General features: G+C 40.6%; 1 protein-coding gene across 6 annotated transcripts in view; it reads left to right on the top strand.

The window, feature by feature from the left end:
* Nucleotides 1-22,979, top strand: part of MTMR8 (myotubularin related protein 8) — a 32,407-nt gene extending 9,428 nt beyond the window's left edge. For 2 of the 6 annotated variants that reach the window (XM_072124703.1, XM_072124707.1), the window contains 10 exons: nucleotides 1,818-1,946; nucleotides 3,236-3,370; nucleotides 6,437-6,569; nucleotides 10,194-10,303; nucleotides 10,969-11,115; nucleotides 14,924-14,973; nucleotides 16,548-16,748; nucleotides 16,911-17,036; nucleotides 18,117-18,243; nucleotides 18,594-22,979. In XM_072124703.1, coding sequence (XP_071980804.1) covers nucleotides 1,818-1,946; nucleotides 3,236-3,370; nucleotides 6,437-6,569; nucleotides 10,194-10,303; nucleotides 10,969-11,115; nucleotides 14,924-14,973; nucleotides 16,548-16,748; nucleotides 16,911-17,036; nucleotides 18,117-18,243; nucleotides 18,594-18,878 — 1,443 coding nt within the window. In that variant the 3' untranslated portion in view covers nucleotides 18,879-22,979. The remainder of the gene's footprint in view (nucleotides 1-1,817; nucleotides 1,947-3,235; nucleotides 3,371-6,436; nucleotides 6,570-10,193; nucleotides 10,304-10,968; nucleotides 11,116-14,923; nucleotides 14,974-16,547; nucleotides 16,749-16,910; nucleotides 17,037-18,116; nucleotides 18,244-18,593) is intronic. The other 4 variants (XM_072124705.1, XM_072124708.1, XM_072124704.1 and 1 more) reach the window with 3 other exon arrangements.
* Nucleotides 22,980-23,985: the final 1,006 nt, after the last annotated feature.

The raw sequence follows: 23,985 nt of genomic DNA on the forward strand, positions 1-23,985 counted from the left end.
CTGACATGTTATTGCTTATGCTGCGGATCCCTAACACAGGGTCTCATTCCACTAAATGAATGAAGAGGCAGCTCTGGTATTTATAGTGCGGCTTCCTGGTGAGATCACAGAGCTGTGTGCATGGCTGTCTCCAGCAGTCCCATGGACAGGGGAATAGCGTATTAGGGCACGTGCTCATCCCTCCATTTATTCAGAAGAGGTTCTGTCAAACCCTCACTGCTCAGAAAGTTATTCTTTAGATGTGGGATGACATTTTTGGGCTAACCCTATCACAATGTAATGCAAGGAACCTGCAGTAAAGTGTAAAACACGAGAGGTTATCCACCGTAGCTGAACAACTTCTCATCTGTATATGTTTTGCAGTGGATTTAATCGAGTTTTTCATGCTTTTGTATAATCTAAAATTAACATTATTTGTGTATATATTTTTTTCACTTCTCTAATGTGATGTGCTGCTGTATCTGCCCACCTTGCTGCACTATTATCACCTGCAGTTATGTGGTTATACCTATGGTTTGTATCTCCTTCTTTTGTGCTCTATTATACTCTAGACACATGATCTTGTTATCCCCACCTTGCAGTACAGGATATCAGATGTCACATTGCCCTCTTATCTACAACTTATCTCTCCACTTCCTCCCTATTTAGAAGAATAGCATTTTGCATTCTGGTTTGCATGCTTACAGCACTAACTCACACCATGTATTACAGGGGCACACCGTTTTAAATCGAGGCAGACTTTGTGAAAGTAAGAAGAATCATGGGTTTTTGGCAGTTTAGAATCGCTTATGTTGCCACTTTAGCATTTAGATATTAAAGCGTTTGTCCGGCTTTCTTTAAAAATCTACCGGCGGGCTGGGGCTGTAAAAATAAATATTCCCAGTGCTGGAGGAGGTGGGTGTGCCAGGCCACCAGAAGTAGTCAGAGTGGAGGTGCCATGCCCATGTTCACTTTTATTTTCACAGCCAAACATCCCCTGCCCAACCCCTTTAAAGGACACCTGTCATCAAGTCTGTGTCACAATTTCTGTCACCTCTACCTGTTGGAGCAGCTCACAAGGATCCCATCCCAGCTTTTATCTAGTTATTTCATACATTAATCATTATAAAATCATCTATTCTTTATCATGTAAATGAGGCTGGTCACATGGTCAGAGGCAGTGATGTCACCCCTGTTACCCCTCCCCTCTCCTCCCCCTGCTCATGTCTGTGTGTAATGTATAGTAAAGCATGGCTAGTGTGTGTGCTGCATCTGCTGACAGGTGAGAGACACAGACATCAGCTACACATGAATCTGACATGTTCTGCTGTAACATGGCTGCATGGAGCTGCTGTATCTCTCCTAAACACACACACATGCACACACATGCTGCAGGGGGCGTGGCCACCAGCACCAGGAAGCACATCATTTTACAGCCTCACATCATTATACAGGCTGTCAGTCATGCACTGGGGGTGTGGCTGTGCCTCCCACTCATGAATAAGGTGGACAGCTTGAATATGCTAATGACGCATTGGACATTTCACAGGTCATTTGCAAACAGCTTTAGGACCTCATTGCTTAGGTTTAGAGGCATGTAGAGGGACAATGAAGGGATAGAGGCAATGCTTTCTAATGGTAGTTTATGAAAATCTATTTAGATTAGGGGGGTTATTTTGCATGACGGGTTCACTTTAACTGTCAATCCTGTGTGAGTTGGCAACGTATTTCAAGAGCGTTCTTTACAAGAATTTAGTTATTTTCAATCCACTACAAATAACTAAATTCAGATAAGTGTTGAGTTCCATTTTAACATCTATATGTCTATACTTTTGCAGGTGTGCAGTACCTACCCAACTTCCCTGGTTGTGCCTAAAGAAGCCTCTGAATCTACAATAATTGGAAGCTCAAAGTTCAGGAGCAGAGAGAGGTTTCCCGTGCTATCGTACTATTACAAAGACAACAATGTGAGTCACATGAGCCCAAACACTGACACCCTGGTTATCTCTGTTGCTGCCTTAAAAAGGAAGCTTGGATTTCCTGATCGTGATTAAACGGGAAGCTGATGACTTCTGTACTGTCTGTTAACCACATGTACAGATAAGTAATAGATAATCTTCAGAACACAGTTAATGTGTTCTGAAGATTAGTTTTTTGTTTTTCTTTTAATAGCTCACTCCTTTAGACCTTATATATAATTTTATTTTTATTTTTTTTTGCAAGGGGGAGTATGACATTTTTAATAATACAATTAACTCCTAGGTTTATATTGTGTAAATAGAAGTCTATGAGATAAAATTATTACTGCATCTGTTTTCTGTGCTTAAATAGCGAATTGAGAACAATATAGTAATTTTTCATGGAGTAAGACTGCATGTATACAGGCATTTTGCAACCTCTGTTTTTGGAGCTTCACATCTCCGCAGAAAGTCTGATATTTGGGTAGCGGTACTGTGTCGGATGGAAGGTTGCTTTTAATTGGGTCTCATTCTATCCAGTTTTAGGGTATCCTAAAAAATAATCTTTATAGGAAAGGAAAATGCATAAACCACAAACCAAAGAGTGTAAAATAAACATTAAATAACACCCATCCATCCAATTTTATACCACTGGAGCAGGACAAATGCTCTTTGATGACCATAATAAACAAAGTTACCCGACTGTATCATATCTAGTATGGTAATGGGGAGTCCAATTTAGACACATAGAATACTAGTAACTGACCATACAGTCACCATAGAAAAGAAAATATATTAGACTTTACTCGTATAAAAAAGGGTGTCTGTCACTACTTTATACCATTATGTGGACAAAGAAGATTGATCTGATCTTAAACCCTATGATCTGCCTCAGTAGCTCTTCTGCATTGAGCCTTGCAGTCATGTGATCACTTACAATGCATGATCTTAAGTCTATAAGTGAAGAACAAACAATCTAGAGGCCACACTATGAGCAGTAGCTTCAGCAGCCGTCACGTAAGGTTTCTACATTCTCACTGATAACCAGACCATAACTTCTGAGCAAAGTTCACTCGTGAAGAATCCACTAAATATTTTCACATTATCGGCTAGTAAATAATTTGGCGAGGAAAAAAAAAGGTTCATCAAGTTTAGTCTATATCCACTAATGTGTGAGGCACACAAAAAATGCTCAAGTGCAACCTCAATATCGTGTGTGTGTGTGTGTGTGTGTGTGTGTGTATACATGCTGTATTGGTTACAACCCATATGTAAAGGTGTCTGCTTCTGCTTTGCAGGCTGTGATCTGCAGGTGTAGTCAGCCGCTGTCTGGCTTTAGTACTCGCTGTGAGGAGGATGAAAAGATGCTGGAGATAATCAGCAGAGCCAATCCAGGCAGCCCCTTCATGTATGTCGTAGACACAAGACCCAAGGTATAGGATGCTGGGACTGGATCATGGTTTGGGGTGTACTCTGTTCTTATATGCTACATTTATGCTACATAAAATTCTAAATGCAAATTTGCCCCTCATTATTTAACTCTCTCCAGTCTTCGATCTATAGATCTACATCCACATTAACTGTGCCCTGTGATGCCAGGGTGTAAATGCATAGTCTTCACTTTACTACTGCAACTGGATGTGGTATCCAGGGGTCAATGATCAACTCATTGTAAAAAAAACAAAAAACCAAAATCTATATGAATAATAGTGCACAGTGCACACAATGTATGCTGGTAATGAGTACTACTCAATGTAAAATGAGCCACAAAGACGATTTGTTCTTGGGCATTACAGCTACTTTGTATATTGCCAAAGTCATAAATGTGTGGTATTGCTACAATTGTGAGCGCAAGGGGCTTATGTAGTGCTATAAATGTACAAAGGTTTCCTCTCTTAACAAATAAAACTTTTAAAAAATACCACTTTACTGCTGAAATAAAATTAGCTGAAGCACAAACCTTGAAACGCATAAATATTTTTAAATTTGCTGTGGCCATTCAGGCGTCAAAAGACTATTAAGCAGAGGTCTCAAACTTGGGGGACAATAGTTTGCGGCCCCTACCTCAGTATCAAAATTTGAGCTCTCTCCATACACAGTGGGTGTCTGTTGTATAATATAGCTGACACCCACCTGTTACTGCAGCGATCAGTGGAACCCGACCGTGGCACCTAACTTACCATTTCATGGGTTCCACCATCTTGGATGGCTTGGATGGTTGCCATTGAGTCTTGTAGGCTTTCCATGTGTAATGATGGCAGGCTACTTCTATAGATCAGCAGTAAAATTGCTATATACTGCCTCAAATGCCCGTTCTATCAAAATATAAAAAAAAGATTATACCCAGGCCGTGAACACTATAACAGAAAATAGCACCCAAATGTCCGAATCAAACAGTCATATATATCCCAAATATCCCAAATTTATATAAATTAAACCGCCAGCACATACCACAAGATATGGCACCGTACATGGTCCGTACACCAAAGTGTGAAAATGTTATTGGCCTCAGAATTTGGCAAAATGGAAAATATTTTATGGAACAACCGGAGGAGATTCTGCAGCTAGGATTGTAGATGGTAAACCTAGTAAAGAATAAATATACAATGTGTATGACCTGCAGTAACACTCCTCATCCTAGGTCAAATATCATTGTCAAGTATTGATAAGTTATTCTTATCTCTACCGCTACGGCCTGCTGAGCAGCAGTGATGGATCACAGAGGACTACATGAGCCTGCAAATACACTTTTGTCCAACAACCTCTCTATATAATATATGTGGACTCGTTTTTGATTTGGGGTTTAGACACATTTGCCAAACTCTTATTTGAGACAGGAGACCTCATTCTCTGCACTAGGAGCACTTGGGGGCAGTATGTTATGTTGCAAATGCCATGTCCGGAGCTCTGGGCACCTGTGCCATGCTGTCAGTGAGGGCAGTGTAGTGCACCCTGGCAGCATGGCACAGCAACAAGGGATCCAGCCAGGGGCAGTAGATTTGTGACCATGGGAAGCTGTCACACAGGGCAGTTTGGGACACTAAACAATAAGGACCTGAAGTTGTTTAGTGTCCCAAAGCTGCCTGCCTGCTGCCTGTGTAACGCACACAGAGCAGCTCCTGCTTCCATGTACTCACCGGGCGTTGTGTAAGCTCCGGATGTTCTGCCCTCATTCTCACGGAGTTCCCGGCTGCAGGGGAGGAGGGGGAGGGAGTTGAGGGGCGGGCACTGACCTGCTCTGTGTCTAAGGCAGCACTTGTGAGCACAGAGCAGGTCAGATGCAGACTACAGTATGAGAGATCACTGAAGCTCTCGGCAAGCGGCAGATTTTCCTGCATTGCCTGAGCTGCAGTGATTAACAGGGAAATGGAACAGGAAGATGGTACGCGTGCCCACAGAGAGGGCTGTGCGTGCCCTCTCTGGCACGCGTGTCATAGGTTCGCCACCACTGGTCTAGTGGATAAAGGCTCTGTATCTCTATGGCAGTTAGAGTAAAAATAATAATTATCTATATTTTTATAGCGCCATCAAATTCTACAGAGCTTTACAAATCATAGGAGATGTATACAAATTACATTACAGAGTACAAATAGTCATATGGAAAAATAGCGGTTCTGGGCAAAAAATTACTTAAGGTCTCGGAATTCTTTCACGTTATCCAATTGTGTCTGGGGAAGCCCTGGGAGATGTAGACAGTTCATGCTATTTCCCTGATGACTTGATCCTGCTCTGCTGCGTGACACAGGATTCCCTGCCCAATGTCTCCTCTGACAGATACTAGGAGTCTGTACAACAGGTTTCTGTACTGAAAATTACAGAATCCCTATATTGAACCTTCCTGAGTATGAAAGTATCAAGGTTTCGATACATTGTGCAACCCTAATATTAATCTTATAGATTTACTGCTTTGGACACCCCTACATTGACTAATGGTCAACAAAAAGCTACCTTTCTGTTCCCTGTAGTCTTACTTCAGATTCCAAATCTTTTGTATGATGATGAATGAATATTTCTTTACATCCAATTTCCTCTGGTTGCTTGTATCTTTATAACATTTAGCTAAAAAAAAAGTTTCTTTACCTATGAAACAAAATATTACCACTCTAAATGGAAACGGAGTAGGATCACTCCCAGCTGTTGCTGACTTCTCCTGCTTACGCAAATCTGTTGTATTCGGTCTCAGCTGCAAGTATTTGATTTGTTCTCTAAAAGCGTTCAGTGATGTGTTGTGAAGATAGTTTAGGCTTGGTCCTGATTTAGAGACTGAGGCCAGATGCTTCATCAAGGGTTAAAGGAGTTCTGTATTTTTTATTGCAGCACAGTAATATACAATTAATAAGCCACTAAAGAGTGAGTCTGGAGCTGGTTTGTAAAAGTGAATTTAAAAAGGTATAAAATAAAAATGAAGCTGTCCTCTCCTTGCCTATCCACCTCTGAAATGCTGTGTAATGCTTCTTTTAGAATCCGAGTTGCTCATTTCCTTACTGTTTCCCTAATAGTTAAATGCCATGGCAAATAGAGCTGCTGGGAAGGGCTATGAAAATGAAGACAATTATCCCAACATTCACTTCCAGTTCATCGGAATTGAGAATATCCATGTAATGCGCGGAAGTCTGCAGAAGCTATTAGAAGGTAAGATCTTACCCATTAGAACACTTGTTATTTGTATTAGAAGGTAAGATCTTAACCAGCACAACACTTGTTGCTTGTATGTCTATTGCTCGAACCCGCCAATTTGAAATTGATTACCTATCCAGATTTAGAGATGAGCAGACCCGTAGTTTTTTTTTTTTTTACTTTTTATTGCAGTTCAAAACAACGGACCTTAGTGCATAGTAATAATAAACATCGAGTTTTTACCATCTGTCAGTTTGAATATGGTCTACTTTCGCATTTTGTGATTCTGTGGGAGGGTTTATGCTGTTGTGTAGTTGTTCTTCATCTCTAATGGTTGGGCTACGTGCCTTCGCCGATTTCTAGTATCTACGTCCTGAAAGCTCAGATTCTCCTTGTTTCTTGGGGGTGATGTTAAGACTAGGTCTCACACCGCCAATCATTTTGATCCCATCTGTTAACATTACGTTGTTCAGTTCAATGTCTTATGTTTCCCCTTATCAATAATGTTTCTAGCTTAAATTAAGTTCTCATACTGTCAACAAGTCCCTCATATTTGCCCTTGGTCTGGGGGGTGAGTAGTTGGTTCTCGGTGAGTCACGCCAGTCTTCCCAGATGCAGTCAAACTTGTTTGGTTTTTGTCTATCTTTATAGATAATTATTTTGTATGGTAGGATCTGGTTAACCTGCAGCTTCCACATGCTGAGAGTAGGGGTATTTGGAGAGTACCATCTCGGTGCTATACACTTCCGTGCCATAAACAATGTTTCTTGTAAGAATATTATTTGGTAATGAGTCCAATCTACTTCAGAAATTAGGCCCAGTAATCATATCTCTGGGGAATGTGATAGTGGTACTGGTAAAATAGTTGTAAGGAAGCTTGTTATGTCTTTCCAAAATTTCTGAATTGGAGGACCACTCCAGCTCATGTGCCAGAAGTCTGCGTCTAGATCTCCACATCTGGGACACGCTGTAGTATGTATCTGGCCCATATGTCTTAGTCAAACTGGAGTTAAGTATTCTTGGTGTGTGAAGTACAGCTGGATAAGTCTATTGTATACTGATGGGGAAACTTTGAGGTGATGTCCGGGATAGATTCCTCTTCTAGAGAGAGGATAAGTGCTTTCCATCTATCTATAACTGGAAGTGGGGTTTTAAGGGTCTTTTTACTGATTAAGTGGGTGTAGAGTGCCAATACTAGTCCCCTCGGTCCCTGTGTCCTATAATGCCAATTAATGGATAGGAGGAAATAGGGGATCAGGGGGTAGGGAACTGAGTCTCCAGTGCATGCCTGAGTTGTAAATATGTGTAAAAGAAGGATCTGTCCAACTTATTTAGTTTGTAATTCCTGAAAGGAACATAGAACGTTTGCCTCAAATATGTCTCCCAACAAGTTTATGCCTTTCTGCTCCCAATGTATTTGCCCTTCTAGTGTGTGAAGATGAGAAAGTGTAGGGTTGTGCCATAGCGGGGTCTCTGCAATTATATCTGTGAAGTCTGCTAGTTGTCTGACCGCTTTCCATGTCTGCCTGGCTAGGCTATGTAGGGGTAGTAATGTTAAGTTTACTTCTTGAGGCGGTTCCAGGACTGGCCATAGTGTTTTTAGGCAGATAATGTTGTAGGTGGTGTTCCGAGTTGGGTAGAGACTGTCCTCCTGTCCAGCAACCTAAGTATCTGAGCTGTCCTGCCAGGTAATAGTTATATAAGTCTAAGAGTGCCATGCCTGCTTTGTCTTTTGGGTGTTGTAGGGTGTGTAGGCTAAGTTTAGCTCTGGAGGTGGCCCAGACAAATGTTCCTGTTAATGAGTGTAGCTCATGTACCGCTGCGTGTTGTAATACATATAAACATTTTGGAAGGATTATGAGCTTGACCAGGTTTATCCTGCCCGCTACCGAGCAGAGCTTTCCAAGCTTTATATTTCTCTCTTGCATAAGAAAGTAGCGGGCCCATGATGTGTTTACGTGTATCCTAATATAGTCTGGTGATCATAATCCCTAAATATTTGAATTCTGTTACTACCGTCGGCCCTTCTACTATCGCTGGGCCTTCCCATTGTCTGGTGCCTAATGGCATAAATACGGACTTCGACCAGTTCACCTGTCGTCCTGAGTAAGTACCGAAGTTATTAAGTGTAATAGCATGTGGTAGGGAAGTGGTGGTATTGGATAGGAATAAAATCATGTCGTAGGCATATAAGCCTACCCTGTCCTCCCTTAGGACCAATTTGATCCCTGTAAAGATGGAGTCTTGGCGGATCTGAGCTGCCAATGCTTCTATGGTGAGGGCAAATAAAAGTGGGGACAGTGGGCAGACTTGCCGTGTGCCGCGGTAAAGGGTGAAGGTGGGGGACAGCTCTCTATTGACCAGCAGTCTGCTATTCGGATTGGAGTACAGTATGTCTATCCATTTATGGAAACTGGGGGCCGAGGCCTAGTTTCTTTAGCCATTGGCTTAGAAAAGGCCATTCAACCGAGTCGAATGCCTTTGCTGTATCTAGGGATGCTAATGCCCAATCCTGTTCCTTCGTCCAATTTGTGCAATCACCTGTGTTCGCCTGATGTTGTCCGATGTGGACTTCCCTGGCATAAACCCGCATTGGTCTGGGTGTACTAAAGCTAGTATAACTTCATTTAGTTAAGAAGCTAGAACTCTGGTAAGGACTTTATAGTCTGTGTTTAGTAGTGCTATGGGTCTGTAAGATCCGCAGACTAGCGGGTCCTTGCCAGGTTTTAAGATCAGGATGATTGTGGCCAGACCCGTAGTTTTAGTTCGGCCACGCAACCAAGATGTATTGCTGGCCTAACCACTAATCCGGCAGATTGATGCCCTCTGGTACTAGCCATGGCCATAACTGGCCAAGAAGACATCCTTTTGGCCGATCATGGCCATGGGTGCTAGCAAGGGACGTTAATTGTCTGTATCGGGCAGAATATCCACAGAATGTAATATGGTATGTTAATGCACATTTGTGAGTAAAGTATTGGTACTGCACCATTAAACTTGGCCTTCTTTGTATTATCATAACCTATAGAACTTAAAAACCCTATTGGCTCTGGCTGGTCCACAGTCAGACATTCCCCAATATCATTAGTTTGATTGGACCTAGAACAAGATCACTGTTGGATTTTTACCAAAAGCTAAAGCTACTCTCTAGAAATATACAGTATGGGGTACTGTGCTTCAGTGCAGAAGCAGCTAAACACAAAATACATGTGTTTACAATTTTATTTTTGCATTGCTGTATGTTCTACATTTATCCAAAAAGGTTTTCCAGGATTGGATAAGTAAAACCACTCATATTTTAGCTAGCTTGTAAGACAGCTCGCTTACAAGGTAGTTAAGAAGCAATCCTATCCCATCCAGGAAAACGTATTTGCATATTTTTCTAGAATCCCCTAGTCATTGCCAATTAAAGCCGCCTTGTAGGCGTGTGGAGACTTATAGCCAAAGTCTGAGTAAAGAGAATTCTTAACTTCCCGACCTGCATTTATATATGGGTTTTAGGTGAACATGTTAGCAATAGAATAAGATTATAGTGCTATGTGCAAACATTTTAGAGTAGGTTTGCTGTGTGTGAATATCATTGGAAAGTGAGTGTGGTATTCATTGGTTAAGAAAGTTTTTGTTCTTTTTTTTCTTCAGTGTGTGAACTGAAGAGCCCATCCATGAGTAATTTCCTTACAGTATTGGAAAACTCTGGCTGGCTGCGGCACATTAAGGCGATAATGGACGCTTCAGTCTTTCTGGCAAAGGTATGTGAGATCTTTAAGTTCCTATTATTAAACATCATTAGATCTCACTAGAAGTAGATCCTGTCATTTTTCCTATTGCTTTTCAAAATGATTGCTGGGATCTGATTGGTTGCTATGGGAATACCGCTATTTCATTCTTGTCTTCTCGCCCCCCATTCCAAGTTGGATTGTTCTCCTATTAAACTGTATTGATTTACTATAAAGTTGCAGTTATGATAGAATGCAGTTCCCTATTCTTCTAGTTCATGAGGGCTATAGCACATGTAATGATTTGTAGTGATATCACACTGACATACTCGGGGAACAGCAGAAAAGTCGTCATGAAAGGAATCTTGTGGCAGACCTGGAGTATAAAAGGTGGTAGGGCTTCACCTCAATTTAATTGGTAACCCCTTTACCTATACAATGGCATGTACGGGAGTGCCATCTTCCTGTTACAGTCATTATACCATCTTCTATACCAAGAAAGATATGGCACTTGCTCCAATGTTTTCTTAATGTTGTCCAAAGTCATCTGTGTATAGGGTTGTCACATCTGTGTTGTCTTCTACTTTCACCCCTAGTCTATGCTTCTTAGTCTGAAAGACTGAATAAAAAGTAACACTGGGAATAACTTTACACCTCTCGCAATGATCTTCATCCGTTTATTTTAATTCCCCATAAAGTTTTCCTCCTGTTCTTGGCAGGCAGTAAGAGATGATAATACTAGTGTCCTGGTTCACTGTTCAGATGGCTGGGATCGCACAGCACAAGTCTGTTCACTGGCTAGTATCCTCCTGGATCCATTTTACAGGACTATTAAAGGTTTTATGGTAAGTTTTGTAAATGTATCATATAGGCTTTAGCCTTGAATGACTATGTAGGAGAAATGTGTGTGCCCAGGGTTAGGCTATCTGTATTATCAATTCTAGCACAAAGTTAGGCCAGCTGCAAGGGGGTCCTTGTCTGCTGTTCATGTCATGCACCAGTCCTTCCTATACGCTGGATGGAGATGGAAACCTTTACTTCCTAAGCTGCAGCTTCCTGGAATGAAATCACCACCTCCCCACTTTGCCCTAGAACGCATATTGTAATCAAAAACGTGTTTGGTATCCCCACAACCCAAATTGCCTGATCTATAACAATATGTAAATAATTAGTCCATATAGTAAACACTGTATGGGGAAAAATGTCCAAATCACTGCTTTACCAATTTGCCACCCATAATAATCTGTTTTAAAAGGTGCAGTTCTCAAAATGGTATACAGAGCTGTGTAATGTCATTTACTGCAGGATGATCTGTGGTTTTCATCAATGCCAAAGTATGGAAAGTTCTGAAAGTAAAGTGGATATTTAGCACTTACTTTGCCACTTTGCTGATATTGACATTACCTTTACACCGCCCTATTAGAGGAAAATCTACCACATGGATGCAATTCTTCTAAACCAAGTGCACCTACATGCTGGCGTGTGCCTGCTGAAACCAGATCCATACTTTTTGCTTCTAAAAGCTATGTTTTTAAAAAAAAAAAAAAATCATAAAGTTGTTTGAAATGCTCCTTGGGTTTTGTCGACAGAGTTGGCTGATGTCACCTACTCTCTGATATAAAGGAGAGAAGAAGGACGAGAGAGAGCCAAGGGGCACTCAATTTGCAGATTACCTTTTTTCAATTATTCAGATCTAAGAAATGTGGGCTATTATGCTCACCTTGTTGAGTTGTGCTGATGGCACAACTCATATATAGGCATGGAAGAATATACGTCGTAGCGCTGCCTCTAGGGAGTGTATTCTTCGGTGTGGACACCGACCAAAAATAGTAGACAGATGCACTTCTCCTGGAGTTTCTTGAAAAGTGAAGATGACACTCTCCCGTGGGTACAACAGAAGATGGACCCGGCGCGTTACGTGAAAAGATTTATTTAGTATATAAAACAATAAAAGCAAAACGCGTTTCGGACCCGGAACGGATCCTTCATCAGTTGCATAAATCAGTTTATGCAACTGATGAAGGATCCGTTCCGGGTCCGAAACGCGTTTTGCTTTTATTGTTTTATATACTAAATAAATCTTTTCACGTAACGCGCCGGGTCCATCTTCTGTTGTACCCACGGGAGAGTGTCATCTTCACTTTTCAAGAAACTCCAGGAGAAGTGCATCTGTCTACTCTCTAATATGCATAATGGAGGTGTTAACAATTAGCAGATTTGCCTGCCTCTTCCCTCCCGTCCACTGAGCCAGAAGGGGCTTGTCTGATGTACACAGGAGGCTCCATTCCTAATTTGCATAATAAAAAAAAAAACAAGCCGTTGGAAGCAACAAGGACAATGGTTCCCATTTGAGGAGGCAGACGTCATTATGTAAGTGTACTTTGTTTAGAAGCACAGCATCCGTGTGGTAGATTTCCTATAAAGAGAACCTGTCATTTAAAATACCCCCCCCCCCCTATTTAAAGATATTTCATTAAAAACTACAATTAAAAAGCATTGCCCTTATCCCTAAGTGGTTCTTTTCCATGGCTGCAATGTTAAAAAAAAAAACTTGTATGCAACTCACTTGGTGCGAGTCCAATGATATTTATGCGTAATTTCATGAAGCAATCAGCTACAAGTCCAGCACAATGCATTAGGTGGTAAAATAACTTTTTTTATTATCCAAGGGGTAAAACCATTGTCAGGAACATACAGCTAGAGTCACAGACCGACGTGTTTCGATACCATAGTGTCTTTATCAAGGTCTGAATAAAAGACAGGCAGACTGGCTATTTGAAAGAGCCGCGTCCAGGAAGCTCCGCCCCACATGGCAGGGAAAGCCTGTCACGTGATCGGAGCCACCTGCAGTAGGCTCATACGTCACGTATAACAAAACTAAAACATTGTACAGATACAAAATAACACTTCGAATGGTAAGTAAGACGGTAATGTAGAAAAGGAGAATAGTTTTAAAGACAATGGTAAGCATCTTACATTTTATGCAGATTCAACCACAATTTTCTCTGGTGGGCACCTCCCATAACTGGGTGATTAACCCTTTCAATTGCCTGCCATGTAAAACCTGTGCAGTCTTTGTTATGTAGATCTCTAAAATGGTGTGAAACCGCTGATACATTGTATGCGTTGTGGTGAGATATACCTGTTGATGTACTCCTCTAGTGTTCAATTTCTGGATATTGAACTCAATTCTCCCCCAAAAAATAAGTGAAGGCCAAATTCATGTCATTTTCATTCAGGTAGAGGGCAAACTCCCGAGAGACTCTGAGAGATCTGGCCCACACCCACACCAGGTCATCTATATATCTACCCAGCCACCTGATAGATGCCCATTGCGGGTTGTTGGCCGAAAAAATGAATCTCTCCTCCCACTGTATCATATAGATATTAGCGATTGAGGGAGAAAATTTGGCCCCCACGGGAGCCCCCTCTACCTGAAAATAGAACTGGCTATTGAACAAAAAGAAATTATTCTCCAGTAGAAAACCTGTGGCCATAAGCAGAAACTCCTTGAGCTCATCAGTGTAATTACTGTATGCATATAAATGTTTACCCAAATACAACAAGCCAAGGTTATGGGGGATGTATGTTCAACTTTACTTGCCAAATGGTCTAAATTCAAATTTAGTTTTACCCATGCATTCATTTATCCACTTTGAACCCTTTGTCCTCTTTGTAAACGATAGTGCTAATGACAAAGCTAAATACACAAGATTCTTTTGGATTGTTCGATCTGTATTTCATTGTGGTTGAATCTGCATAAAATGTAAGATGCTTACCATTGTCTTTAATACTATTCTCCTTTTCTACATTACCGTCTTACTTATCATTCGAAGTGTTATTTTGTATCTGTACAATGTTTTAGTTTTGTTATACGTGACGTATGAGCCTACTGCAGGTGGCTTTGATCACGTGACAGGCTTTCCCTGCCACGTGGGGCGGAGCTTCCTGGACACGGCTCCTTCAAATAGTCAGTCCGCTTGTATTTTATTCAGACCTTGATAAAGACACTATGGTATCGAAAAGCGTCAGTCTGTGACTCTAGCTGTATGTTCCTGACAATGGTTTTACCCCTTGGATAATAAAAAAAGTTATTTTACCACCTATCGCGTTGTGCTGGACCTCTAGCTGATTGCTTCATGAATTTACGTATATGTGATCGGGCTCCGGACCAGTCCGCGCACTCTAGTGAAGGAGGTGTTGTCCAGAATTTGTGGTGAGAGCCAGGATCACTGCACTTCCCTGCCTCCCTAGTCCTGATTAACAGGCCTCACTGTTAGGACATGCTGCTTTGAGGAACATTGGGAGGGAGCTCTGTTACATCATTGGGCACTTCTTGTCCAAGGTCATTTAAGGCCCCGTTTGCAACGTCTACCCCATTTATGTATCTGGATGGAGGAGCAGAAGTTTATTGAGGTTTCTGTGATTTCATTTGATCAGATGCATACATGGGGTAGACGTTGCAAATGTTGTTGGATGATGCCATATATTATGCAACATAAACATTTAGCTATAGGGTTAGTAGCATCCATAGACTTGAGATTTCAATTAACGTCTGTTAACCTCCTCCCTGATAAATATATAAATTATTTTATGAACCATCTAGTAGTAACAATGTTCAGAGACAGTAAAAATTGTGCATAATTTCCCTAGGTTCTTATCGAAAAAGAGTGGATTTCACTGGGACACAAGTTTTCTCAAAGGTATGTTTGAAATGAGGACTTTACAGCACATGTGATGTCTGTAGCACCTTGTATTCCATACTGCCCTGGTCCTCTGTTGTTCATTTTCTTTTTTTTTTATATAATTTTATTTATTGGTTGATGACAGGAATACAGTCAAGGATCGGGAACGCAGTCCTCATTATACCCTGTTGTATATGATCACATTTGAATATAAACATATGCAATGCTTAAGCATGAATCCAAGCATGTTTATACAACTCTGTTATTCCACATGAAAATGTGTTGGTGGAAACTTCCTTGTCAGGCCCTATTTGTGGGAGGCTTAAGGCCATTTTGGTATAAAATAGTTACTATTTCACCTCAGCCTTTGTCTGTTTCTTTTCTCTCACCTCCTCCTTCCCTTTCCAAAGATTTTTGATCCGATTTCTCATTTTTTCACTGCAGGTGAGCTATCTGTAGTTTCTCCAGTATGATTCAGGAGAGATTTTATTGTGAAGTAGGATGGGAGAGAAGAGGTGAAGAACTTTTACAATATGTTACAAGGTTTATTTGTTAAGACAACATGATAAAATGATTTTATGTTGGTTGAATTGGCACTGAGCATGTGACCTGAACATGATTTTAACTCCGACTACAAGAACCCTCAAAAAGGGTATGAAATGTTGTTTCTAGAATTTTCCTCTTGTATGTGGAATACTCCTCTCCTCTAATCACCTCCAAAGTCTTCTGAAAATTATGAGAGAAGAGTAATATTCTGAGGAGTTAAGATTAGATTTTTTTATACTGCTGCAGGCCTTTGGTTTTGAGAACTACAGAACCAGAAATAGGGATGGTAAAAACAAATATATGGGAGTTGTGTTTTTATCTGCAGCTTGCATTTGTAACCATGTCCGTATCTCCAGTTCTGTACATCAGGGCCACGAGACTAAAGTGTGCTGAAAGATGAGATTTTAATCTGTAATACGACACCACAAGGTGCTTCTAGGTACCATGTAACAGAGGATGGTGGCGCCTGTATGACATTACCCCTGCAGCCTTGCCGCATCCTATCAGATAATATGACTCTTCTCTGCTCATTTTCACATGATTTTGGAGGAGATTCTTTTGTAAACGTTGATATTTCACACAGAGGGAATTCTAGAAAGTTTATTTTCTACTCGACATGAAGGGGCTGGTGGCTTAATGTGACAGGTTCCCTTTGTCAGGCCCCATTTGTGAGAGTACTGAGTCGTAAAGGCCATCTTATAGAGTTAAAATTTCACCGCAGCAGCCTTGTCTGTTTCTTTTGTCTCACTCAGTTCCCGCTCACTCACCTCCTCTTGCTTTCCATGGACTTTTATGTAATCTGATACTTTAAATCACTTTTTGTAAGCTATCTGAGAGAGGTCACAGCAGAATGGGTGAGAAGAGGAAAGAACCTGGATGCATAGAGGGAGAAGAACTTTTACAATATGTTACAGGGTTTCTTGTGAACACATGGATTTATGTAAAGGCGGTTCTAATGACGGTGACCATTGACGGCTTCTAGACTGTGTAAAATGTCTGTCACTGGATATACCGGTCACACATGCTCACTGTTTTTCCTGCTACAGATGTCATCATTTAGAGTTTGATCCAAAAGAAGTGTCTCCTGTGTTCACACAGTTTTTGGAATGTATCTGGCATCTTACCGAGCAGTTCCCTTGTGCCTTTGAGTTTAGTGAAAAATATCTACTGGAAATTCACGATCATGTCTTCTCCTGCCAATTCGGAAACTTCATTGGTAACTCCCAAAAAGAACGGCAAGAACTTAAGTAAGTATCTGAAGGATTCGATGTGTACCTCCAACCAGGACCACATGGGGACACGTTGTACATTGTGTATTGGGTCACCTTTTTAGTTTGGTGTAAAGTTATTTTATAGCCGCTTTACCCAAGTGGTTTTTGTCTTCATCTAAATTCCGTTTTCTTTAACAGAATTTTTGAAAATACTCATTCACTGTGGCCATTTCTTCTACATCGGAAGCAGGAGTTTATAAACCCCTTGTATATATCGAATGCATATAAGACCCTTCAGCCAAACACTTTCCCTTTCTGCTTTAAGTAAGTACAATCCCATGATGACTCCCGAGCTTCTCATTCCAGAAGACTAACACCGATTTCTATAGCTGTCATGTGTGGCTTTAGTATGTTGATCTCCTTGTGGGCTACATTCTGTAGTGAATACAATATCTTAATCCATACCTCCCATTTTATTGGTTTTTAAAAGCTTTTTTTTTTACCTGAAGCAGTAATAGAAAAATCCATTGTTTGGTGAATATTGGCTTTCATGGTTTTGAAAGAAAGTCCCAATTTCCCAATGACCTCATAACTCCGAGATCTGTGTTACCTGCTGACACATGTTGTATGCATGGGACACTGCATGGTGAGTGGTATTCGTAGCTGCAAGTCCTCAAATGATTTGTCTTAAAATAATCTACAAAAATATGATAGAGACTTGGACACAGACTCAAATCTATGATGATAGATCCACATGAACGTTGTGTTTGGTCATTTGTTGGCTGCTGTTGTGGCACACGGCCACAGGTATGTAATGGGCTCATACACACGACTGTGGTTCCAATGCCTATTCCTGTTTGTGGGCAGTCCTCTTCTACTATAGCGGCCTCACATACTGATGAAACATGGATCAAGGGTTCATTGTTTGTCCCACAATTACACATGTGTAGGAGGACATAGTTTCCCCACTTCTGCGGAAGTACTTGGTTCCCTAATGCTGAGATGTGTTGGTAGCCACTGTAACATTTCCCGCTAGATCAGAGTCTGTTTGACATCCTCTGAACATGGGTGGGAGGGAGGATTTTTCAATCACTTGACGCACAACCGAGCGGTTGGATCAATTCTATGCAAGTCCCTGGCATGGATTTGCGAGATATTCTGCATCCGAAATAGTCTTGGCCTATAAATGGGGCTTCTACCCACTCCACGATACACCCTACCCACTTTGCATAGAGTGATGGATGTCAGTGGGGGGAGTCACATTTGATAAATTTTCTTCTTTCTTTTGGGCTCCTTTGGTAAACTAGGCCACATTTGGTAACTCTGATTTATTTATTTTTTTTTTTTATTATCCTCCAACTTTCATTTGTTAAGTATCTTTGTTTTTTGTATGTGTATTTCTAGGTTCTGGTGCGGAATGTACAACCGATTTGACAAGGGAATGCACCCAAGGCAGTCTGTCCTGGATCACCTGCTCGAATGTATGAACAGCAAGGCGAGCTTGAAAACCAGTGAAACTGATATGGAGGATGTAAGTATCTGTTTTACTGAAACACACATTTCTTCTACTTTATGCTTGTGTTGAAGCCCCTGTGCAAACAATGGATCTACAGCCTATTGTGGTCCATGTGTCATCAGTGTGTGAGGTTTGCTTATACGCAGTGAAAACTGCCCAAACAGGAATAGGACCTTCTCTGCGTTTTGCAGCTTGAGCAGTTGGCTCGTGTGCAGGGACATGGAAGCCACTGCTGTGTATGACCCCAATGGAAATTAATGTGTCCATTTGCTAATTGTTTATATGAATTAAAGAGCACACAGACAAATACCATGTTCTTGTGCATGTAGTCGATTACTGTTTAACATTGTTTTCCTCTAATCTAGAAACTGGTTAAACAGAATGCCCCACCAGCAGATTCCTGCACCTTGACAAAGGACTACGAAGATGTACCAGAGATGGCAGAACTTTGTGAGATGCATAGTGAAGGTGAAGGACCTGCTCATCTTTCAAATGGTTCTGTGGCAAACAGTGATGTATGTATAAAAAGGGAAATTAAAGAAGAACCACATGGGGCCAGTATCCTTCACAGGGACAGGGACTCATCTGACAGCAAGGTGTTACCTTCCACTGACAATAGCGGAAATGGTGACATTATTGCACCACAGTAACAATCTTAATAAAGGATCAAGAGAACAAAGTGAATCATTTTGACAATGCTGAGTAAAGGGAAACCTATAATGGCCAGAGCTCAGACACAATGGGGCTCATTTACCAAGGCTCCTTTGGCTGTGATTCCGTCGGGTTTTCCCGATTATTTCGAATTTGCGCTGAACTGCCCCGGGTTTTGGCGCACGCGTGCGACAGAAATCGGGGGCGTGGCTATCAGAAAACTCCACGGATTCGGAAAAACTGCGGTATTTTTTTAAAAAAAAACCTGTCACTTGACACGCAATTATGCACCTGGAATAAGGGGAACTCCGGCGGACCTCGGCGCAGCCGCGACACCTGCAGGATATCGGGCACGCGACCTTGGTGTATCCCAGCAGACACGGATCCACGTCGGACAACGCGCCGCGTTATCGCGAATGGACTGGCTAAGTAAATGAACCTTCATGATCATGGAGGGGCCATCTGTGTTTTATGCTGGAATCATGAACTGGCTGACGGCCATTGAACAGTTACTTGGCTACTTGTGGCTAAACCGCTTGAATCACCGTAGGTCATTTAGGCACCAGACAGTAAATGGGAAGAAAATATATTCTTCAATGAATGTTCTGTTCAACCTTGTCCTGCTTATCCACTGCCTCACTGGACAATAATAGATTTAGTATGACTGTGCCAATGCCATTATACGTTTTGGTCTTAACTTTGTTACATTTGCAGTATTTCTCCAGGAGTTAATGATCACTCATGAAATAAGACTAAATACCTCTAAAATCCTCCCACATTCTTGGTAATTTGCCATTAACTCATTTGATTGCACTTTTACATGGCATTGGTAAAACTTCCTGTTTTTAATCCAAGATCACTTCTTTCGGAAATCTGAAGGTCAATTACAATTCACTGTTTGAAAAATGCTAAATACATAAGATGTTAACTTGGGCAATAAAGGACAGAAGCTGTTAAAACCTCATTATGCAAAAAGCTAATTTGTGTTAATATCTGTAAGACACAGCTATTTAGCATCCATGTTATGTGCTGTTTTTTGTGATATGTTTACAGTTCCTTTTGTGTATATAAAAAAAAATTTGAAAAACAGTAAAGTTAACACATTAGAATAAATAAAAAATAAATACATTAAAATATAAGCTCCTAAAATGTCACTTTCCCACAAGAACACTTAACAAACTATAAAAAAAAAAACACACACACACAATGTGGAATGTGTGGAATCTTAAAAAAACAACATAAAGCAGACAATTAAGAAATGTAAGAATTTATTTGGGTGCTTTGACTATCTGCACCAAAAGTAGAGAATTTAGAACTTTGAAAATAAAGAATTTTTCCAAATGTTTGCCAAATTTAGGGGCTTTTTTTCATATCTTAACACAAAAGATATCATCCAAATTTTTTAACTAATTTGAAGTACAATCTCAAAATCCCCTGGATGTCTTGTATCGTTCCAAAGCTATAACCACTTATAGTGACACAGGGCAGATTTGAAAAATGGGTTTTACTCTTAAGGGAATGAGAGCACACAGTACCACTCCGTTCACCCGGTGGGTCCCTTTGTGTTTGAGGTTCCCAAAAATCACATCCCAGAGGTCAGAAATATATCCTTAGCAGCTTTTAGTGGGGGAAAGAACCCTCTAAAGGTAACCAGTCATGTTGAACTTGCACTCCGATCTGCGTGCAGTAGCACCTTTTGCGGAGCATGTTAAAATAGGTTTGTGGGAAAAGATTTTGTACTATTTTTTTTCTTGTTGATCATAGGCTCTGCCTTCTTAGGAGTCCAGTGGGCAGCTCTGATTTGTTAGCTGTCCTTATGTACAAAGGAGGAAGGCTACAAATTGTTTAATGACTCTGCCCTTCGGTCTCTGCTCAAAATAGGCAGGAATCTCAATCAAGTTACTTTTCCCAGAAAACTCTGCAACCATCTCGTCAGCAAATCTTACTCTGTACATTTTGTCCTATCTGTAGGCAGCAAGTTATAATCTGCTCAGCTCCTCCTGCTCTATATCATGCTGCAAATAGACTGGACTGCATGCTTATGACAGGTTCCTGCTTTAAAGGGACTCCAAATGGGGGGGGGAATACCTTTTCTTTTTTCATGATTAAATTTACTATAAGTATTTTATGGAAAACAGTTGATACCCATTACAAAATGTGTATGTACTGTATATGTATACATTGTAAATATATGTTCTGTCTGTGCTATATGCTGTGAATTACCTTGGACGCCTCTCTGAAGCTTTCACTACATTTGCCTGTGTATACTAGGAATCATGGATATAAATCACAGCAGTTCTGCTCATCCAATCCAAACTTCTAATGATGATGAATGTAGGGAGATCTATATATGTGTCCATCTTCCCGCTATCCAGGAACCTTTCCATGGTAAATAAAGGGATGTAATAGAATGGTCATTGTCCCCATAATGTAACTTTGCACATTATGATAAACCTTTCCTAAAGGTAGGTTTGTAATGTATTATATAATATTTATAGCCTATTTATATACACGCTATTTCAATTTAGGCTGTGGTTTACTTGCTGGATTTCATTCATTAACTTATACACGGTAAATTCTGGGGATGTGAGTATTGGACTGTAGGGAGACTAGTTCCAGCAGAAATGGGATGAAAGGGAAGTAAAAATCTGGCACAAAATATCTGCTTTCAATTGTGGGCATCTTTTAAAGATTTCACTGTAATGGATATAGATGCATAAATAGATTTATTGTACCTAGTAGATTCTTGTGGGATGTTCTACACTTATAAAAATCCTAATCTAGTCACCAATCCTTAGAATGTGTAATAACAGGACTATATGGAGGTTTATGTTCCCCACTCACAGCTATCATATCACTTGTTCTCAAGCCTGTGATGTCGCATCCATCAGTCATGTGTATTTAGATGATGTCTACTATGATAGATAATTATTGACAAGCGTTAAATCTAAAAGTGTAAAATACCTCTAATATGACAAAGTCCTACTTTAAACAGAAATGGTGCCAATAGCGTATGGGAGCTATGTCCAGTATTGCACCTTGAATTATACTGAGCAGCTCTTTGATGAGAGCGGTTTCTGGGATTTTTTGTAATCCTTATGCCAACATTTTTAAACTAATTTGTGCCAGAATGTCTATAAAGTCACACTCTGTACTAGGAATATTGACTTGCTCTGAAGTGTCTTAGCTACAGGCAACTTCTGGGTAACAAAATATGACTGTTCATACTGGTATGGGACACTTGTTACTAAAGTGTTCTCTGTACACATAGTGGAGGAGAAATAATGTGAGCTTGTGGCAGTTTGCCAGACTCGAGCATAACCCAGGATTAAAGAGGATGCAGGCTTAGCATCAGTGCAGAGCATGTTATAGAGCAGAAAAGGTAGAGTCCTGTCTGAAGACCAGGCTATAGAGCACAAAGAAGAGTATATTCCCATGTATACAAAAGACCGTTCCAAATCAAGGTCCTACCCCATAATTGACAGCTGGTTAAAGCTGCTGATCTCTTAGTAGGACCCCCCACTGGACTCCTATGAATAGAGAGATTTACAAGAAAAAATGGCATGTTACACTGAAGCTTTTTCTACAAAAGTATATATAAATTTTCTTGTCTCCTGCTTTATCATATACTACCTGCAGATCAGATCTCATGCTTAACAGAGTGGTTCACGTTTATGGGGTAGTGCTGCAATGTATAAATATATATTACCTGGAATATGATGCAGTAATTCAATAAAAGGGGAAAATTTTATACAAAAAAAAAAATGCCCTTTAAATACATTTTCTACGGTTTCAGGTCTGAATTATTAATGTTAGGGATTGGTGCGTAGGAAAGAAAGTTATTATGAAAAACGGTGGATGTGCTGCCTTTGTGCATGGCATACCATTCCTACCTAGCAGATAAGAGGTTTCAAAATCCTAGAACCTGGCGCTAGATGTTTGCTGCTTTTAATTACGTGACCTTTGCCAATGCTGTAAATTCTGTGTACTGAAAGTCTGTATATTAGTTGCACTGTTTTGTGTCTTCTCTGTTCTATACAATCTGATTATCGTGGTCTGTCTTTCTTAACAAAATTAAAACATTTTCAGCACTTTTAAAATGTGTCAACTCCTCTTTGAATCTGTTCTCAAAACTTGGTGATGGTGTTACTAAGGCTGGAATCGCATACTTTTTTTTTTTTTTTTTTTTTGTATCATTCTTTTATTGAACAAGATACATAGTACAACAAGAATCGGTATTGTAAGGCACAGATATTGTACAAAAACAGGAAGATACAAGCGCCTTTCGCGCGCGCAGGTGCCTAGGACTAACAATAATGTATTTAATCAAGTCATACAATTTTAAGTACGCCTGTAGTTAACAGATTGCTTAAGTACATATCAATTTAATGTAGTTGATGTAGCCTTGTCAAGAATATGGTATCCGTAGAATCAGAGCATCATCTTTGTGGAATGCTATTGTAAGAACATAGCATCTCATCATAGAGATTATAAAATGTCTAATCATTGCCTATATTCCTATAGTTCCCTTTTGTTGTTGGGGAGGGAAAACCCCATCTCTAAGGAGGGAGGGAGGGAAGGTATAGGGAAGAAGGGGAGTCTAGTGTCAGCTAGAGAAAATCTTTTTAGCTATTTAATTACATGAAGGTGAGTTTCTAAAGTCGAGCCATGGTCCCCAAGTTTTAATTTGCTGTTCGGTCGTGTGATGGCTGTCTGCTGTGAGCTCTTCCATCCTATGTAAGAGCGAAATCTCTGAGAGGAGGTCAGAGCAGGTAGGGACCCTAGTGGATTTCCATAGGCGTGGTATCAGAGCCCTGGCCGCTATTAACACGAAACCCACTAGCGACTTTTTGGCTTTCGCAATGGGGATCGGGAGGATATTCAGCAATAGGGTGGTGGGTTCGTCGTTCAATTTGGTCCCTGTTAGCTTCGTTATAAGTCTAATAACTCTGGCCCAGTGTGGCCTTAACAAGGGGCATCCCCACCAGATATGGGTCATATTTCCTGACGCCTGCCTACAGCGCCAGCACTCATCAGAGCACGAGGGATATGCTTTATTCAGTTTCGCAGGGGTCCAGTACCAACGCGACAATATTTTGAAGTTTG

This window comes from Engystomops pustulosus, chromosome 9 (assembly GCF_040894005.1).
Source record: "Engystomops pustulosus chromosome 9, aEngPut4.maternal, whole genome shotgun sequence".
NCBI classification, from domain to species: Eukaryota; Metazoa; Chordata; class Amphibia; order Anura; family Leptodactylidae; genus Engystomops; species Engystomops pustulosus.